The sequence below is a fragment of the Haliotis asinina genome, chromosome 6 (assembly GCF_037392515.1).
Source record: "Haliotis asinina isolate JCU_RB_2024 chromosome 6, JCU_Hal_asi_v2, whole genome shotgun sequence".
Lineage (NCBI taxonomy): Eukaryota > Metazoa > Mollusca > Gastropoda > Lepetellida > Haliotidae > Haliotis > Haliotis asinina.
Window position 1 is genome coordinate 58,489,972 of NC_090285.1, and position 18,456 is coordinate 58,508,427.

The window sequence follows — 18,456 nt, forward strand, 5'->3', positions numbered from 1 at the left end:
AACAGAGGCAGGATAAAGCAGAGCAAAAGTGTGGACTAAGCAAGACAGAGAAAGGGATTAAGCAGAGCAAAGGTAGGGTCTGAGTAAGACAGACGCAGGATAAAGCAGAGCGAGGTGTAGTCTAAGCAAGACAGAGACAGGGATTAAGCAGAACAAAAGTAGGGTCTGAGTAAGACAGAGGCAGGATAAAGCAGAGCAAAGGTATGGACTAAGCAAGACAGAGACAGGGATTAAGCAGAACAAAAGTAGGGTCTGAGTAAAACAGAGGCAGGATAAAGCAGAGCAAAAGTGTGGACTAAGCAAGACAGAGACAGGGATTAAGCAGAGCAAAGGTAGGGTCTGAGTAAGACAGACGCAGGATAAAGCAGAGCGAGGTGTAGTCTAAGCAAGACAGAGACAGGGATTAAGCAGAACAAAAGTAGGGTCTGAGTAAGACAGAGGCAGGATAAAGCAGAGCAAAGGTATGGACTAAGCAAGACAGAGACAGGGATTAAGCAGAACAAAAGTAGGGTCTGAGTAAGACAGAGGCAGGATAAAGCAGAGCAAAGGTATGGACTAAGCAAGACAGAGACAGGGATTAAGCAGAACAAAAGTAGGGTCTGAGTAAAACAGAGGCAGGATAAAGCAGAGCAAAAGTGTGGACTAAGCAAGACAGAGACAGGGATTAAGCAGAGCAAAGGTAGGGTCTGAGTAAGACAGAGACAGGGATTAAGCAGAGCAAAAGTAGGGTCTGAGTAACACAGAGGCAGGATAAAGCAGAGCAAAGGTATGGACTAAGCAAGACAGAGACAGGGATTAAGCAGAACAAAAGTAGGGACTGAGTAAGTCAGATATGGGGGTAAAACAGGCAGAGCAAAAGTAGGGACTAGGCAAAACAAAAAGAGACTAAGCAAGACTGAGACGAGGAATAAGCAAGATAAAGGCAGGGAGCAAGCAGTACTGACTAAGACAGGGCCGCTATGAAGCAGAGCAAACGTGGGTACTAAACAAGACAGGGATTCAGCAGAGCAAAAGTCGGGACCGGGCAAGACGATAACGGAGATTAAGCAGAGCAAAAGTGGAGACTAAGCAAGACAAAAACAGGGACTAAGCACGAGAGACGAGGAATAAGCAAGACGAAGCAGGGACTAAGCAAGGTTGAGGCTTGGATAAAACAAGGAGTAAGCATGGATAATTCAGGAAAAAGTGACAACTTGGAATGAACAGTTTTCCCTGACACGAACGTACAAAGTACAAGTGCAGACACTGGAGCTGGCTAATTTAAGTTCTGTTATTCAATATTTATTCGTTAACTTTGAAAAAAAGAGAATGAAATGCGCACACGCCGTAATGTCTCCACCGACGCTTTCCTCAGTGTGAACAAAACAAAACACAATATAATTTTATTTATATTGTCAATTTTGCAAAAAATAAACATTTATGCCTTTACGTTTTTATCCCGAGAAGGGTAAAACGGACCAACCTTTAAGTACTGGTCATGATAGTGAACACCGGTTCTTTGAAATAAATTAGTATGATAAATTTTGAAATACGATTGAAACATCGTACAGCGTACAAATCTGATTGAATGGCCTCTTAGTGATCTAGACGAGTTTGTAAACGAGATGCAAGAAATGTCTGAGACGCCAGAATCAATTGCATATGCTACATTTAACTCATAACAAACAATTGTCACGAAGATGGTATTTTTTCGTGTAGGCTGAAACGAATATGGTTACAAAAGTAGTCTGATTTACTTTTAACGTTGTTAGACAGTTGAGTGCGTGACTTCCAAGTGTTAATTTGTAGTCACTGTGTGTCACATTCCAACAGTATAATGTTACCCAGCCTTTCTTCGCATTTCATCAAACTTTGTTTCTCACGAATTTGTATTGAGGATCGATATATGTATGTAATGAATATAATGGCCACTGCGTACGGTTAGAATTAAGTGTACGGCAGTACATTAGTTCCCAGGGGTATGAAAACAACCTGTGAAGACAAAACGTGTGAAAGACAAAGTGCATTCTCCTGAGGACGTTGTTCATGAGAATGCAAATTATATAATATTTCTATCAATAACGGTTGGGCATGTATGATTTGAGTTTAGGACGATTGGAATCGAATCTCGTTTATGCCAAATATTCCCTGTACTAACGTTGCTGCTACACAACTCATACAAAACGACAGAATAATTACACCCAAGTGTATCTTATCCACGAAAGCTCATCATAGCCCAGATTAAAAAAACAGTTTCACCAATAATCAATATTTCTTGGCCATAATGTTGCATTACAAAACATCAAAAGCGGACATCTCTGTTGGTCAGACAATATACACTTCAACATATACCGTTGTAATAAATATAGTTCCATACGGCCTCGTCCAATCTCCAGCTCAATGAGTTTTCTGGGAACATCACTTTGGCCACCATGCCTCGACTACGTGTACTTGTTTCAATTTGCACCATGTGTGTAAAATATAAACTATAACATTTAAATAGCAGACATACATGGTGGAGAAAACACGAGGCCTTTCAGAAAGTGGCCAAATATGACATATGTTGAATAACGGGAAAGTCTAGCATGACGTATGTTATCATATACAAGGAAGTATTTGAAAGATGTCAGTCTAACTTACTGGGACTACCAATTAACGTGAACATACTTGCCCATTATGAAACTTCGTTGGGGTGGAATTTAATATGTACAAAAACAGGGGTTATTTATTTCGAATGAAATGGTAGTACCATCGTAATCAGAGAGTTTGAGTTCCCGGTAATGGCTCGCTTCTCAGTATGACACATTGGTTGAAGTCCATGCGCTTCGGGGTAATATGTTATGAGATGCTTAAAAGCCGACAGTTTTACCTTCCGGCACCCCGGGTGTCCCCGACCTGTCTCTTCTGTACTATCGATCTTATGTTCGTGTTATCAGCCTTGAAGTAAGCGCCAGAGTGACTTTGAAGCGTTACAATACGTCGCTGGACGATAAAGAATGAGAAATGACAATTTGGTGACCGGTGCTAACGTCAGGCAGTAACAAAGTCCAATCAGGTAATCTCCACCGAGTAAACACTTCAATATTGTACAGTAGAGGGCGGAATACGAACAGTACCTTTTTGAAAACTAGTCGCTTTATTGAACAGTTTGATAAAACGCCATCATTTGGAAGTATCGATAGATTCATCAGCGGGTGTTTGAGACGGGCGTTCTTGATGACGCAACGCGCCGGCTGGACATTGCCGGGCGGCCAATAAGCTGGCTGTGAGTGGGAAGTGTGGGCTGGCCTAGTCTTAAAGGAAGGCACTCCAGCTTCCGAGAGTTGTGCTAAGCCTATGCTGTGTTATGGACTTGCTCGCCCGCTCTTAACACTGCATCAATACTATCGCACAGACCGGGGGCGGCCGTGTTAAACAACCCAGCTTGGGTGCCTTGCTCAGTGACGGAACGATAAGGCTTGAACGAACCTTGTAAGAGCTGGGCTGGCACATATATATAATAAAGTCGGAAAAAACTTAAAGACGTATTAGGCAGTTCTGTGATAGCGAACAAGGAGTTTAAGTGAAAAGACAGTAAAGATCAAAGAAACTTGATTACAGGTATGGATTCTCAACATTCGTGGTGCATCTCCTTCACAGCATTGATCTACCTGGCGCTCCTCCTTCAACCTGCAACAGGTAAGACTTGTATTCTTGTAACCATAAAGTAGGCTGATACCTGACAGTGTTAAAACTTTGCATAGATGTTACTGCAAAACATAAAGGAATGAACCTTTCCGATAGAGGTTCTTGACATATTTTGTTAGACTTGGTATGTACTACATCAGGAACTAACTTTGAGCTTTAAATAAAGTATGTTTCATTTAAAAAATAAAAAAAACCCCAAAACAAATACACCTATATGTTAAAAAAGGGGCTGAATATTTTTGTTGAGCACATTATCTCATAGGCCCATTGATCAGCCCATGGATACATTCTCTGTTTTACTGTCAAGGAATGTACTAAATACCACCAAGTCGCGATTGTCTCATCACCTTGAGGGGATATTGTGCTGTTCGCGTTACCAGATTAGTTCCTTGTAAAGTCCCGACTGAAAACATTCAACCAATGCAAATTACCTTGGTGAAATGTATATTTCTATTTATTGATTTCTTCTAAGTACCCCGAAACGGAGTAAGTAAAACGGTGTATAAACTATTTTGAAGATATATTCCGATATATTCATAAAGTTATACATGGTTGCAATATGATCTCAGTAGCAAAACTAATGCAAAATCCTAAAAAAATAACAATGAGTAATAGGCAGAGTCATAATGCCAAGCACGTCTTCAGCGACGTGATGACTGACAGGTTCGTGAAACTCATGCCATTTCTCATGTATTTCCACAAACTGACCCTGGAAGGATTTTTAATAGATGCTTCAAAGATGTATAATCTCTATCTGACATTGCAGTCACCAACAACACCATTTTGATACACACGGGATGGTATTAGTATAAGATAATACCCACAAATCTACGTACATAGCACTTGCAGGTATGCTAATCTAGGTATAAACAAAGCAAACTATAGAAGATGTCACTTAAAATACTACGCGTATACTTCAGAAAAACGTTTGTAACAAGAATTCATTAAACGAGAACGTTTTTAACACATAAAGCCGGAAAACGTCACAGCCAAACCGTTTTCGTGTTTAAATGATGGTAACAGGTAACTGATTTTACGTAAGTAGGTAATATGCAACGTGTGCATCAAATCGTATTTACATTGAGAGCTCCTGAATCCGTTTCTATGGACACGTGGTCCATACTGAGGTCAAATATAGTAATGAGGCATTTTTTTAAACAAAATATATTTGATTTTACAATCTGTTAATGAAAATTATTTTCGGATTACCTTGATCTGCTAATGTCGCTGATATTGGGCCATTGAGATTTGAACGTTTCACGAACGTATTTCACTACGACCGGAATCCTTGCTCAGCATTCGTATCATGGTTTCAAAGATACGTGTGTATTTCGGTGTCGGCAAAATTCCAGTGGTACTATAGCAATATAGCTTCAATTAAACCGTCAGTAAACTACTGTGAGGTTTTGTTTAATGAAACATTAGAAAGCACCATTTAATTGGATAGGCAGATTATTGCCTAATGCTGGTGTTATTTGAAAACATCATTATGAAATCAACTGAAATCATAAACACGAGCAAAAAATGCTCTTGGGTTTTCACGATGTAGTTTAAATTGACAGATTGGTTTATCCACTTGTCAGGTTGTCTAAGGAGGGGATTGACTTGTGGATTTTACAATTAAAGGACACTTCCAGTTTGGTGTGTAACGCCAACACGTTCACTAATATTACGAAGTTCTCTTCTTTCGCTTTCCCATATACAGTCAAGTCCTTCAGCACGACGTTTGATGTAAAATGACATCCAAAATTATAAGCATGCTCGAAATAGTTAATTTATCATATGACCATATGATCAATGTCACAGAATATGATCAACGTCACAGAGTGACCAGCCTTGCTTTTCCGCTTGAAAAAATGCCTTTGGATGTAAAATGCAGGACACGACTCAAAAGTTCATGAACAGATGATTGAAAATCAGTGATGTCACATGGGTAAACAGACACACAAACACACAGTCACACACAGACACACGCACACAACCACATATAAAATGATTTAATGAAATTTACAACTCTGTCTAGTTATACGTCATCAGGGCAGGACGGATTAGTGTCAAGGATCGAGTATTTGACGAGAAGGTTAATGACTTAGAGAAGGTTCCTGAAGGGATAGAATAATGACAAATACGTCATATCACGTCAAAATGATGACACGAATGTCTCTTCATGATAACATGGAAACTGACGACACAGAGTAACGACATGTGGACAACTTCATGATGGGTTAGGGTAATGACATGTCTACTGGCCGTCAGACCGTCTTCCGCATGCAGCATAACAGAGACTGACACGGTACGTTCAAATCCTCCGAGGTATGAAACAACACACTTTCTGACCACATGTGTCATGGCTGAGACGTAATCAACATGATATCGTCTTTGTCAGCGGCCTTATATCCTACTAATGGCCATTTGGCCATTCCGGAGTCACACCAGGACATGCCCCAGACAACAATGATTGCCCACTTGGGGAACATCTCGGACACTCTGTTTTGAATATATCTCATTTCACGCATGTGTTACCCGTCATCGAATTGCGACGTTAAGCCTGTCCGATAATAATATAGCGGGCCACTCATTCATCAACCATGGACAAACACACAGACTTAGGTTGCACTTTGTGACGTTTGTGTTTGACATCATCAGATGTGTTTTTTGCCATCTGAGCAGATCATGTCATAATAGTCACGATCATATCCTTAAGGTTCTGTTTAAAGGAGAAGGTTGTCTCCTTCAGTTGACCCACCATTAGGCACTATCCCTTTAAGATCTCGATCTGCTTTAGCAAAATGGAACTGTCAAAGTGTAAAACGGTATGGCAAGCTTCCAGTCTCATTGCGAGCACTCCTCCTTCCAGCGTATCTATGTTCCACAGGGGAGATTCACACGCAGAGAGACCATGTCTATTTAACAAACACTGGAACAAACCATGCTACTCTATTATGCTGGCTAACTTTCACAGCTTGTTGAACACACGGATGGAGACTCTGGTATGAGAATAACTGACACACTGATTGAATTTTTGATTGTCTTTCATCACTCCATTATTGTTGTTTCATGGTATAACTCCATTCAACCATGAAGTGCTTTCTTTTCCACGCCTATCAATGTGTTTCTATGTTTAAAACAGAATAATGGCAATCAATAGTCAATTTCCAGTTTGAATACAACCCCTCCCCATTAGCTTTAGCCCATCCCGTTTGTCAAATACATGTAACCGTTCCAGACCCGACCCAGCGGGGGTACTAGGTGCACGGGGCGCCAGTACTAAAGGTCATCAGATAGAGCATAGGTCCAGTTGGTTGCAACAGTCAAATGAGTCTGCTGTCGTGGGCGATAGGTCTATTGAGTAGTAGTGGAATGTCAAAGACATTTTCAGTATATCAAATCTTCAGACAATGATTTATTTATTACATATTTAAATCCTTTAGGCCTTTAACTTATTCCTTTCAAACATCCTGTCGTTGCATCAAATAATTATCAAAACGTCGTCAAGTCTTCATCTACTCACTACCTGTACGCTACCAGTGTCACTATCTACTGACTACCCATACGTCGTCACGAAATCATGTACTTACTACACGTGTATCGTCACGTCATCATCTACTGACTACCCGTACATCGTCACATCATCATCTAATTACTACCCGTACATCGTCACGTCATCATCTACTGACTACCCGTACATCGTCACGTCATCATCTACTTACTACCCGTATATCATCACGTTATTATCTACTGACTATCTATGCATCGTCACGTCCTTATTCACTGACTACCCGTACATCGTCATGTCATCATCTACTGCCAAAATGCGCCGTCACGTCACCATCCACTGACTATCCGTACATTGCCACATCATCATCCACTGACTATCCGTACATCGTCACGTCATCATTTACTGATTATCCCCACATCGAAACGTCATGATCTACTGATTATCCGCACGTCTTCACGCCATCATCTACTGACTACACATACGTCATAACGTCATCATCTACTTTCTACTACCCATACATTGCCACGTCATCATCTATTGACTACGAGTGCATCGCCACGTCATCATATATCGTCCCACGTGGACACGTCATTATGTACTGACTATTCGTACGTCTTCGGGTCATTTTCAACTGAATATGTCGCCACTATCTTCCTCTACGGTATATACGTGTTTTGTCACTGTGCTCTAGCAGATATCCGTACGACGTCACTGTCGTCATCCGCTGCCTACTCATACGTGGTCATTGTTTACCATCCAGTATACGACGGCATTACCAGCCTGACAATAGATCATCATCACATCAGTCCTAATAAAGCGCTAACAGTGAAAAGTGCCTCTATACCGTGACGATAACTTCGTAAACCCACCACAAATACAGTCTCTTCAGTGCATTTTAGATAATCAATATTAACAGTTCGATTGGAGGTAATCAACTGTGTTTTGCTATAATCAATCACATGCGCATTGATGTAAGATTAGATACGTCAACAGATCTGCCTTGTGACAAGATGACAAGGTCTCCAGACCGTACGAGGTTGCCTAAGAGATTAGCGGTCTTTACGCGAGATTACTGACACAGTCAAATCCCAGTTGCATGCCTGTCTGATGAAATGTCAGCATCGCGAGGGAGGCGATATTCTCTCAGAAGATTAAATACAATTTTGAGGACATGTGAAACGCATTACCGCATTCCTTATTCCATTTCATTTTGCGCAAATCCTGGTATGAGCCCATCACAAAGGTAGACATCGACCCATACCACAAGACTGGAAGTCCCGAAGTAGTACGTGGTCTAAATACGTAACAATGGCATCCTCTTTAAGCATTCATCATCAGCACATTGCTTTAAACTTGTCGCGCAACTATTCAGCGTCAGTGCTAAAGTGAGCGACTACGCTTTCAGCGATATTCCAGCAACATCACGGTCTTCACGGTCTTCACGGTCATGGGCTTCACATATTGCACCCATGTGGGGAATCGAACCCGGTGTTTCAGCGTGATTAGCGAACTCATTGACCATTAATCTGCCCCACCACCTTTCAGTGATAAAGAATATTCCACATTGACGACATCAGAACAGATGACTGTTGGTGCACACAGCAAATGAGCTGTGCCAATAGCATGAACAGACCGTGCGTTGTTGTGATAGCGAAGTTGTTAAAGAGCTTGTCACACCAAAGACCCCGGTTCGATTCTCCAGTTGGGTACAATGTGTGAAGCCTATTTATGGCGCCCCCTTCGTGATATTGCTGGAACATTGCGAAACGGCGCAAAACCATACTCACTCACCCGGATGTTCGTGAAAAGGTCAAGCATACGCTGCCCTATTGGTGGCTGTCACTACTCACACAATTTGCCATGAATGTAAGTATTTACAGTCCCGCCCCACATAGTACTCCTGTCATGCAAAAGGTGACCCGTAAACAAACCAAAGAAGTGATGGTCCAGTAATGTTGAATTACAATACCAAACAAAAAACACGCATTCTTGTATTTTTGTCCTTACTTTCGTGCCAAGCTATAACCTTCAGAATTCCTTTCTCACAGGAAGTAATAAACTCACTGTATACTTCTTGTTCCTTTGGGTGGCATTGTATTTACTACGTGAGACGGTCATTTCATTAATATATGATGTTTTTTGAAAGATGACTTGTTAACACCCACATTCCTGCCAAGTTATCAATCAATACGTTCTTCTATCAATAATTGCAATGTCATGGTGACAGGTACTTGATACAGCATTTACAATTAAATTTTCAAAAGTTGCCCGTGATCTGAATATATAAAACAGTGCTCAGTATTGTCCTTTTTTACAGCGAGATTAACTATTAGAATGGAACAATGGACATTCGAGCAGCAAATCAAAGTCGCTTAACCTTATCTTTCGAAAAGCTGCTACAACGCATGGCATTATAACGAGATTCTTCCTCTGTCTCACACTGACTCATTACACAATTCCACGGTTTCAAATTAAATTTAAGCTTCAGCGCACAAACTGCAAACGTATCACATGATAACATATTTGGCGAAATCTTGAGGGAGAGATTTGTCTCCCTTTATTTCTTCCCTTGCATAAAACTAAGCTGGCAGCAGCGCGATATCAGATGAAATGCTCAAATTTGAGAGGTTGTAACCCTTTATGACGCGTGATCATCAGAAGTAAAGGTTTTCATTTTTTGTCAGTGAGGCGTTTCTTGGCTTTCATTTTATCTTTCTCGTTTTTATCAATCTAATTTATCCGAAATTAAAACCAGTCATCCAGTGGAGAGGGGGTTGATGAAAGAAGAGAACATTTGTCACAATGAACAGTCCTTTCCAGTTTGTGGTTCCACCCTTTTCGCAGAACCGGACGCTTGTGTATGACGAAGAATTGTTCATTAAGCTCTTCAAGGAGACGTTTGTTTCACTGGGTTGTTTTACTGGTGTCTGCACAGGACGTCGACATTTGTGTGAAATATCACGGTTCAGGTAAGTAAAAAAGGTCGACGTCCTGTCTATTTGACATGATACCAATTAACATGGAATTAAAACTGGACAGAGCAATAATCCAGTGTTTACACAAAGTGATAACCCGGATTATGTGGTTGAAAGCACAGACAACAGAAAAATACTATATTTCGTCCATTTCATCCCACATAAAGCAGGTGAGTCTGCAGAATCTATTGTGTTGATGTGTCCGTTCCTAAGATCATGTCTTTGGACGCGCAGGCGACGTTCTAAATCCCTGTACTTCTTTTTCTGTAAGGGCCATTTTGGCCACCACCGAACTGCAATGGTCGGACTTCAGTGTGGGTTTGCTCCTTTGTTGATTCGTTTGGCAGTTCCGTCGTTGCCCAGGAGGAAATCCTCACCAGGATCGGTCGTCTGGAAATCTTCTTGCAGTTCCGTCGTTGCCCAGGAGGAAATCCTCACCAGGTTCGGTCGTCTGGAAATCTTCTTGGATGACAATGTCGTCTCGTCTGATGGGAAGTCGAGGCAGGACGGGACTCTCCTGACACGGTAGAGGAGGTTTCTGCTACTATCAAATGTTGGCATTGGTGAAATTAGGGCTTTGGTGTCATCAGTCCAGGAACCTTTCCTTAAAATGCCTATTTCTTCTTCAGAACGGGAAGGCATCGCGGCGAGAGTGCATGCTGCTTTCACTTGCAATTTTGCAAGGCTTTCCTTCACCTGTGAACAAATATCAAATGCTAGATATGCAAAACATGGCTTAGATCAAATGTATTTTCTTTTTCTTTTTGATATTAGGCATTGGCGAAATGTTAACCTGTATGTTTACTTCGACAATGAGATGACTATGGTCACCTTTTACCTTCGTGATTGTGTTATTGACGCAGTCGAGTTACAGTGCTTCTTTGTAATTGTGCACTTCCACGATATCCATTCTCGCTTTCTCTTATTCACACGGTACCTGACACCACCAACACGCACATAGGAAGAAATCGCTGATTCAACTGTGCATTGGTTATTTCGAAACTGAACTTAATCTACCTCAAGTTCAAAATTGAATGAAATGTGTTCATGAAAATGAAAATTGAAATGAAAATCACTCTCATACGATAACCTTGATGATATTGATGACTTTGATGACATTGGACAACGTGTGAACTATGTGCACGCCTTAATGTGATGACCAAGTTATCGACAATCTTCAGCGTGACTCTAAAACCACCTTTGAGATCAAAGTTCGACTTCGTGTCCATAGCAAAATGTCAAAAGGTCGACTTTGTGTCCACAAACCGGTTTATTACACCACAGTCAACGTTGTTTCTACACGTGTTTAGATTACCCTTTGAAAGGACAGATTACAGCTGTATCATGAGCAGGTAGTCACTATGATATTGTGATAATGAAGTCTGGATATTGCCCTGATTCTCATTTTGCTATATATTGAAATAATGTAAGAGATATTGCAATACATATTGTGATATACTGACTGGAAGGTTTCTGCCCAAGTACACAATAAATTTACAACAGCTCTTTGTATGCCACATCATATTCTTAGTGACTATTCCATCATACTTTCAGACTCCCCGTCCCCATTGTGTTTGACTTTATTCCAGTGGTTTACATATGAATAACATGATATTGAGCCTTAATTTGGAATACCTAACTGAAGTTTTGCAAACATAATGATACATAGTGTTGTTTGCTTCAACAGAATGCACTTCATTACAGTATGTAATTGTTGCTATTGCATGTCCATGATTCATTCGGATTCAGCTTCAATATAAACATTTGTTAAAATGAACTATTGCAAACGTGTAATCTCATGTAACCTCCAGTAACTAAGGTGACTGACTAAAGTACTCACAGAAATTGAAATAAAACGGTTAGGGGCGTTTATTGGATTACTTCATGAAAATAGGTAGTATTTTTAAAAACTTTATAATAACTATGTTTTTCCGAACTCGGCCTTTTAATGTGATCTTCTAATCGCCACCCAAAATACTATTTTACAGGTAAAGACAACACAAAGTTGCATGTTTTCAGCAAATTTAGAATTATGTTATATACTACATCTCAATCAACAATGGTGGTTACACTTACCTGCTGCTCTCTTTAGACGGGAAGATGCATTTGCACGATTGTGCAAATGACAATCAAAGCAGGGAATAGTTTGCTTTTACGAAGAGTACATGCATGAAAAATGTACTGAGAAAATCCTCATATCAACTATTTTGTATGCCAATAATGGTAAAAGAAATATAGGATGAATGGTATATGCGTTTTCATTAAACATATTATGCACGAAAACCTCATTTACATATAATTTGCATTGCATACTATATCTTGCAGTATAAACTACGTTTTCATTGAAGAAATTTCAAGGGGTAAAATGACACTATTTGTACCCCCGTAAATTTACCAATTTCGGATGATTAACAAAATGTGTTAAAAATAAAATTTGGGAAGAGCGATAGTCATAGAATGTTGAACAATCAAACTTTATCTGTCTTCAGAACTGCGAATTAAAACCATTTTATTCTATTTTCACTGAGTACTTTAGAATGACTTAAGCCTTTATGTGAAATTGATAACATATATCCCATTATGAAACAAATAAAATTACGAAATAATATGAATTGTTAAATGGTCACTCAGAACCTGAGGTTCTACAAATATGTCCAAACAGAAACTTGTTCCATTTCAGGTCACTTAGTTCCTCCAAATGTTACATATGAACCATTCGAACGCAGGCAAGTAGGATCTATATATTTATAACCAAATTATGTATTCCGGTGAAGCAACGGTTTGATACAGGTTCTTGTATCGTTAGGCAAATAAGCGACGGATAACCCGAATAAAGAAACATCCATAATGTTTCTCCTTATCCGATTTACCATCTTCTGCATATGTCACTCAAAGAAGGCATTCAGACCCACAAAATTGAAAGCATTCAGTAGTAAATTTGGCACTTTGGGAGCCATTTGTAAAGATACTTCCACTTGTAACATGTTACATGAAACGAACAGAAGTAAAAGTATCGTGGGGTCTTTCAGATGACATGTTGTTGCTATGGAAATCGGTCGGCAGATAATTCGAAGGGAGCTAACTCAGGATGACCCAATATATTGCAGAGTTTGTTCCATCCCGCTATATTCGTATCGCGAGACACTGTACACGGTTGTATTGCACAGCCCTAATGATTATGGCACGAGTTCGTGAAAAAAGGAGCATATCCTGACACACTTGTGGCATCTGAGGGCGGTCGGATAGCTGCGTTGGTAAAGCGTTCGCTCGTCCGGGTTCGATGGGTGTGAAAGCTTTTCTGCTGTCTCCGTGATATTGCTAAAAGCGACGTAAAATCATACTCACTCACTCACTCACCAGTCACAAACACGATCACAAAGACATGTCAATTGTTCACCTAAAACAAAAACGACACCTGGTGCAGTGAAATGGGATGGTTAAGGAGAATGTTCTTCACGAAACATTTTGATAATCATGTAAATTGTTATGAGCAAAACGAGAACATCCCAGAAACACTGTAGCTTCTGGGCGAATAAATAAGATCCTATGTAAATCCTAAGCTTGGCAAAAAGTCAAGTCCGAGCTGCAGCAGTAGCGATAATGTGTATTACCTGTTGAAAGACCAGGGAAGGTCCCGGGGTAGAATAGGCCTTCAGCAACCCATGCTTGCCATAAAAGGCGACTGTGCTTGTCGTAAGAGGCGAGTAATGGGATCAGGCTCGATGACTTGGTTGACACATGTCATCGGTTCCCAACTGCGCAGATCGATGCTCGTGGTGTTGATCACTGGATTGTCTGGTCCAGACTCGATTATTTACAGACCGCCGCCATATAGCTGGAATATTGCTGAGTGCGGCGTAAAACTAAACTCACTCCCTCACCTTTTGAAAAACCAAAGGCTCGCGACACTAATGGAAACTGGACACAATACATTTGGCTGCAGATTTCCAATCTACCCTCAATAGGTATGTAAGTAACAAGATACAATAAGTATCTCGTGGACTGGAAATAGGGGTTTTTGCCTATACGCTGTTCTCATATTGCCCAGACAGAAACCATGATCACACATTTTCCCGTCTTTAGACATGATGATAATGCTCTTATTAGTTAGTCCAATGTCAGCTGTTTATTGTCTCTGGTAGCCCTGTGGTTAAAGCGTGCGCTAGTCATTACCTACATATGTTTCATAGGGGTGTATTGTGTGAAGCTGGTGTTGTCACCAGCCGTGATATTGGTGGATTATTGCTAACATCCAACACATTTGTCTCCAGCAGTTATAGTCAAACCAAGGAAAGTAGGGTGGAATGTCCTGCCAGCGTTTGCTGACAGTTGCTGGTGTGTCATATTCTGCCAGACTTCGTAATACTCCGACTTCATGAATCCAGTCTGTAAATAATCAACCCAAGATACGACATTCCTGTGATTGACGTCATGAGCACCGACCTAAGGGAAATGTTTGAACCAGACCGTAGCCCCCGTTCATCCAATCCCATTAGTCGATTAAGAAGTGTATATGCCTGGTGTCCATGATATTGCTGGAATATTGCTAAAAGCGACGCAAAACGAAACTCAGTCACTTACTCTGAGCAGATTAGTGATTGGGACTGAACAAAGACCGTGTGTATACGAGTGTGTGTGTGTGTGTGTGTGTGTGTGTGTGTGTGTTGTGAGAGAGAGAGAGAGAGAGTGAGTGTGTGTGTGTGTGTGTGTGCGCGCACATACAAGTGTGTGTTTGTGCGTCCATGGCTTCATAACAATGCTTTTCATGATGACACTATGAAGTAACTTCCCCACATGATAAAAATTTCTTCAGGAAGTCATTCTGTTATCAGTAGTCGTAAGAGCTTCTGGTCATCTCCTATTAAGCACCTCTATTTTCATCAGAAAATAACTCCACATACCGTCTCAATTAGCTAGAAACTAGAACAGGGACATTATTCATTACATTTATACCATAAACTGCATTTATGTCTGGCTCATCATCACTACGAACTCAGGGCGAAGCTCCAGTTTACAAAGTAATTACGAGACTTTGGACATAAATCTGTAAACCCTGTCCATGTAAATACACATCTCCAGTCTGTATAATAAGTTGGAATCGCAGTCATACTGGTCATTTAGATATGGAGGTGGAGGGCTGGAGGCGGGGTAAGGTTCCAGTGCTATCACAGGAGTCATGCAAAATGCCTCAGAAAGGGTGATGTAGAAAAAGTTATAGTCTCAGCTATGAAGTAGGGGTGGAGGAGGACAATTGGCAGACCTCCTTGATTGTTTTCCAACTTTATATTTGATCACTAAGTCTTTTGGAACTGGTAATTTAGTAGAAGGGCGTCGTTGACATGTTCCATGAGGAAGCGAAAAATATGGGGGTCGGTAAAATATGGTACATCTACATGTAAAACCGCTCACCAGGAACATAAACAAACTGGGCCAGATATCCAGACGTTTTCACATTCATGGTAACAAGACAGTAACAAGACATAAAAGGACGTACTTTCACTGATATCTTGTTTTTGCGCCTAATTAAATTTCTTTTGTAGCATATACGAGACTGGCTATTCTCTGGCGTTGACTCTTCATGTGACAATTATATCTATGTTCTACATTTTCGCTTTCATAGTTAAGGAATAATATGTGTATACTGAAGTTCTGATTGACATGTATTCCCGGCCGGGACTTAACAGGTTTTTAAACTTCGTGCATCAACACATATTCTCACTTGGAACAACAGTGACGCGACAGGGGATTAGATGAACGAGACTTAGTTTTGTACTTTGATGTTTTGTACTTTTTGGCAGGCGAGAGGTCGTAAGAAATCTTGACTTAACACAGTGTTCATGATGTAATACCGAATAAACCATGAGCATGCATGCATTGAATAAAACCCTGAGCATACATCCACTGAATACACCCTGAGCATGCATGTATTGAATAAAACCCTGAGCATACATCCACTGAATACACCCTGAGCATGCATGTATGGAATAGTGATGACACCTGGTGGTCATGGAAAGGTGAGCATATCCTGGTGTTGATTATCTACCGTCATCGGTTTCATTGGAAATGACAGATAAAATAGCACTCAATATCAAAAAGATGGTGGAATAGTGCTCGACATAAACCCGACGATGACATTTTGGAAAGTTGAGTAAGTGAGTGAGTAAGAGAGTGATTGTTGTTTCGACAGTTATGAAACTGAAACAGGTGATATGAGAAACATGGTGTACCATGGCATCCCATTTAACATTAGTGCGTAGCCTTTGACTGAATGTTGTTAATGTGATCCCCGCAAATGCATTTCTTCTAGTAAACAAGAAAATGATCACTTTGCTATAGAAGCGACGAATACTACTGACTTATGTTGTTTATCCCGTCACCATGGTTTGTTTCTAGTAGAAAAGAGCAATAGATAAAACAGCATTCTAACGTATCCACTGCTACCATATGATTACTTTGGGATTATTTTCAGATTCTGGGCAGACGAGAAGGTCACGCAGAAATCAGATTTTGAGAAAACGATGATGATTCATATAAGTTGACTTTATTGGCAAATGGTATTTGTGCAGATTTATCAACACATTGATCAATATTGCAATATATCTAATACAAGACAAATTTCGATATTCTGTCTTGTAAATGAGAACATTCAGTCATGTTTGTCGGGAATTAATGGAACTACGCAACTAAAAATATAGACATCTGCCGCCAAGTTATATATATATTTCATCTCGATGAATTACGAATGACCTATGCTATTTGGTCGGTACTTTGACTGGAAGATTTGATTGCTTTTAAACCGTGAACAACTCCAGCAACAGTGATTTGTAATCTGGCTCGTTATAGAAATTGCATCGATCTGCTTGTACACACATGCTTTATAAAGCGGGATACAAAACAATCAATGGTCAATTGATTACTGCTAATCTGGATTTGGATCGTACCAGTGTTGGTGGAACAAACATATAATATCCCGCTGTTCCTACTAAGCATGTAGACAAAAGGAAATTAAGTTAAATAGTGCAAATGTGTATTTAAAAGGGAACTGTGACTACAAAAGGGAGACTTGGCGATTTCTGTAATGGATTGCTCGCGTATGAAAATATTGATAGCGTTCCCTAATGGGGGTGCTGCTATATCTCCATCAATATATAGCCCGGCTTAGATTTGACACTCTTTTCGTCTTTCATTGACTATTAAGGCCCAGTGATGTGGTCAATAACTTAATCCTTTATTGAACATGGGTTTTGAACAAGCATAACATGTTTTTCATTCCTGATTCTCCATACGGTGTTGGGATAATTTTCCGAAGGTCGACATTAATGAAAGTTATCAGGATAAACGGAATGTAGTGTCTAAAATCTGGTGCTTTTAGGTGTCCTAATGCATTGTCTTCATCATTTGCTGTGTCCGTTTATTGGTGAGATGAATGAAAGCAAACGCAAAGAGGAGATGAAGTGCTGTGGCATTTAATGTCATGTTCAAGACTATTGCACTAATATATTTGTGTGTGTGTGTGTGTGTGTGTGTGTGTGTGTGTGTGTGTTTGTGTATTTGCGTGGGAACAAAAACAAGAATAAAGGTGAAATCAAGACTTAGTGCTTCTGATGAGTGCCGGGATGAGGTATATTCCACTTATGTACACGTGTAAGTATGTCGTTTGTTTGTTTTTTGCGTGTGTGATTGTTGTTTGTTTGCGTATGTGTGTGCTTGTTTGTGTGTGTGTTGCTTGTTCACATGTGTGAGCATGTTTGTTGACTGCTTGTACTAATACGGACTGTGAGCACCGAACTGTATTCAGTATACTTACCAACCAAGAGTAAGGCAATAACAAGTAGCAAAAAGGACCATCATTTAACCTCTTTTTGTATGACGCGTCCCTCCGCAACCAAAGCAAAAGACGTGTACCACGGCTGTGTCGAAGGAAAGAGAGCGCGTAAATACTACGCGACGACTATGCCACCTAATTTCTAAAATTAATCAGGTTTTACAGTCACGCAAGAAAAATACCCCATGTAATCAGATGAAGACGACTGCCAGTTAGATAAATATTGCTAACGAAAGGAATGACATGCCTTGTCACCTTTGTCTGATTTGAACGTTCATAATACTTAAGTACAGAAATACATTAAGTGTTCCAGATAATGCTGAGATGACTCCCCAGGGCGTCTCTCGGCACACAGGTACTTATTTACTGAGAAATGATTTGCCGTTTACAGTGCTCATACCGTTGACCAGAATGGGAAAGCGCCATACCAGAGTAAATTGACTTTAGATAATTTAACTTGTGATTTTCTCTTTAATGAGAGTACGAGTCTC

The 18,456-nt window shown here is 40.3% G+C and overlaps 1 protein-coding gene across 1 annotated transcript in view; it reads left to right on the top strand.

The window, feature by feature from the left end:
- The first annotated feature begins 3,050 nt into the window (after positions 1–3,050).
- LOC137287655 (uncharacterized) overlaps positions 3,051–18,456 on the top strand; it is a 57,651-nt gene continuing 42,245 nt past the window's right edge. The window contains exon 1 of the mRNA XM_067820035.1: positions 3,051–3,657. Coding sequence (XP_067676136.1) covers positions 3,582–3,657 — 76 coding nt within the window. The 5' untranslated portion in view covers positions 3,051–3,581. The remainder of the gene's footprint in view (positions 3,658–18,456) is intronic.